The 2818-nt window shown below is 46.8% G+C and overlaps 1 protein-coding gene across 2 annotated transcripts; it reads right to left on the minus strand.

Moving 5' to 3' along the window:
• Positions 1 to 559: 559 nt before the first annotated feature.
• LOC135980643 (large ribosomal subunit protein uL1-like) lies at positions 560 to 2597 on the minus strand. Of its 2 annotated transcripts, XM_065580567.1 has the most exons (4): positions 2439 to 2597; positions 2070 to 2224; positions 1598 to 1746; positions 560 to 810 (listed from the first exon to the last, which is right to left on the minus strand). In XM_065580567.1, exons 2-4 carry the CDS (start codon positions 2078 to 2080, stop codon positions 575 to 577), a joined length of 396 nt encoding a protein of 131 aa, XP_065436639.1. In that variant the 5' UTR covers positions 2081 to 2224; positions 2439 to 2597; the 3' UTR covers positions 560 to 574. The 2 variants fall into 2 exon arrangements, with proteins under 2 accessions (XP_065436639.1, XP_065436638.1); XM_065580566.1 differs by lacking the exons at positions 2070 to 2224; positions 2439 to 2597 and adding an exon at positions 1855 to 2046.
• Positions 2598 to 2818: the final 221 nt, after the last annotated feature.

Genomic DNA, 2818 nt, shown 5'->3' on the forward strand with positions numbered 1-2818 from the left:
ATGAATAGGCATTTGAATTAGGGCTGCTTTGATTTAAAATAGGATTCTGCTCCCTATAGTGACCTTTCTTCAAAATCAAGACAGGACAAGAATCTAGAAAGTCAAAATTCTGCACTGTAGCTGCTGTGAAATTCCCTTACACGGCCTCATGCCCGAAGTGTACACTACTACCAAGCACGGACCTATACGGTACAAGCCTGTTCTAATTCCTGGTTAGCTGAAACCGAACCACATGCCCGCAGTGTCAGGAGCTTATCACACAGGATGCGCATCTCTTCCTGCAAGATGCCAAACGCCCTCAACTCCCACCCACTTCAGTGAGCATTTAGGGTCCCCAGCATTCTGCAATATCAGGCTCTCCTCCAGTTTCTCTTAAAAAAAAAGAACTACTGACAAGTTACATTCTCCCCTCAGGTCAGCAGCTGAATGCTCTAGTTGTGTTCCCTAAATGCACAGAAGGGGACTGACCAGATATTGATCACTGGCTTTATCTTAAGAAAGAAGCTGAAGGATACCTGCAGTTCAGCCCTGAGAGTAGAAATCCACATACCATGGCAGGCAGCTAGTTGCTTCATTAAATCCCACCCCCCACAGGCCACATAACTGACTTCTGAGGTTGGCGTTTACTTTTTTTTACCTTCTTCATTTGAAATTTGATAGTAGACTTGACCTCGTCCATCTTGGCCACCATGTTCTCATTGTGGGTGAGGAGGGAGGGGAACTTGCCAGCTTTGTTCAGACCTGGACCCAGGATACGAGGAATCTGTTTGATCAGTGACTCTGAAGCCAGGAAGGCATCGTACTTCTTAGCTATGGGGAAAAAATGTAATGCGTGTGATTGCCGTTTTTTCCTCATTTTAATTCTGGGCTTGATTTCCTCCTCAACTAGCAGCAGTTTGCAAGTTTCTCTAAGAGCAACTAATTAAAGCAGGGGTAGGCAACCTATGGCATGCATGCCGAACGTGGCACGCGAGCTGATTTTCAGTGGCACTCACACTGCCTGGGTCCTGGCCACCCGTCCAGGGGCCTCTGTATTTTAATTTAATTTTAAATTAAGCTTCTTAAACATTTTAAAAACCCTAACATACAACAATAGTTTAGTTATCTATTATAGATTTATAGAAAGAGACCTTCTAAAAACGTTAAAATTTATTACTGGCACGCGAAACCTTAAATTAGAGTGAATAAATGAAGACTCGGCACACCACTTCTGAAAGGTTGCTGACCCCTGAATTAAAGCGTTCACACCAAAGACTTGTGTATTTACAGACTCTTCAGAGACTCTAGAACTAAGTCACAAGGTAGGCCAAGCCTACACTAGGGCTTTTGCCAGTATATCTGTTAGGAATGTGATTTTATGATTTGATAGAAAATGACCTAGTGTAGATGCAGTTATACCAGAAAAGATAAGACCAGACAGTATGAGTAGATGCTCAAGTCAACAACCATACTTCAGATCTAGTAGCCAACTTCTTCCTAACAAGGCAGAGAGCAGGAGTCTGGCTGCTGGGGGAACTCCCAGAGTTGACACACCCTTCCCCCGCAGAGATGTGTTACAGGTATACTGGCAGCTCTAGCCCTTCAGAATTCTACTCACCCAGCTTTTTCACTAGCTTCTTGTTCTTGTTGAGTTTCTTCAGAGCCTCGATGTCCATGTGAGGGATATCAACTGCTTTGGCCTCATCACAGTGTTGCTGGTCCCCCAGCACGCAAACTGAGAATTTAGGGCGTGGGGTGGACTTGAGCCTGTCAGGAAGGGAAGATGACACCACATACTGTCACTATGCACTGCCACCACCACACACTTTAAGAGGAGCACACAGAGCCACAGCAGAGAAACCTTACCACAGTCACCTGCGATTCTTCATCCACCAGCCTCTAATCTGGCTTCTCCAATTGGTCGGTGGGATCAGCACAGAAGCCTCACCACACCTCCCCTCATGTTTTAAGACCCAGGGTAGGGGTCCGTCCAGCCACACCCATGTAGAGATCTGGGGGGTCTGAACTACCCGGGCAATTCAGCACTGCACCCTCCTGCCACTGTATCAAGCAGTCAATGTGCTGCTCACCCCATGTACATTCAAAGTGCCTGGAGGGAGTGGGGTGCAGGCTGAAGGCTGGGTGGGATCAGAAAATGCCGAACCTGACTGTGCCAGAGAAACGCTTGTCCTTCTGCGGATCATAGTTTTTCAGACTGATCTGCAACTCCACAGTTTCCGTAAACCTGATAAACAGATAAAGAAACAGGCCAGGTCAGAATTTAAGAACCCAGTAAAACAAGTTGAATAGCAACAGACACGGGAAAAGCTGTAGTAACATCTAGAAGAGTTTAGAGACACTGCCACAAACCCTCCCCTCCGCCCCCGTCACCAGAGATTTCCAGTTATGGAGTTGGCATTTGGGGAAGGGCGCTACCCACAGCAGAGCAGAGTTCTTACTTGCGTGGTTTCACCTGAGTCCCTTGCAGGACCTCCTTCACTGCTTCGTACAAGGTGTCGCGGGAAACTTTGCTGCTGTAGATGTGAAAGGCACAAAGAGCAGGTCAGGCACTTGAAAGGATTAACTGAATGAATCACTCTGGACAGGTTGCAACTGCAGGTACATCAGCATCTAAAACCACCTTTAATCCCGCCAACCAGGGGAGCTGTTGAGCCCACAGCATTCTGGGGGAATGAAACGAACCATTCCCCTGTAATGAAGTGAACTCAAATACAACAGTCTGGGGCCAGCGCAGCACTGATAAAAATGAAACTGACATGCCCAGGTTCACTGTGCAGGCCCAGAAAAGTGCAAAAATAACTGAACAGCAACAATGGTG

Source organism: Chrysemys picta, unplaced genomic scaffold (assembly GCF_011386835.1).
Source record: "Chrysemys picta bellii isolate R12L10 unplaced genomic scaffold, ASM1138683v2 scaf5425, whole genome shotgun sequence".
Taxonomy (NCBI): Eukaryota; Metazoa; Chordata; order Testudines; family Emydidae; genus Chrysemys; species Chrysemys picta.

What these genes read in the sequence shown, in the direction of transcription:
- LOC135980643 (XM_065580566.1), bottom strand. An exon ending in GAAGCTAGTGAAAAAGCTGG is followed by an intron (nt 811 to 1,597) that starts GTGAGTAGAATT and finishes TTTTCCCCATAG; the next exon opens with CTAAGAAGTACGATGCCTTC.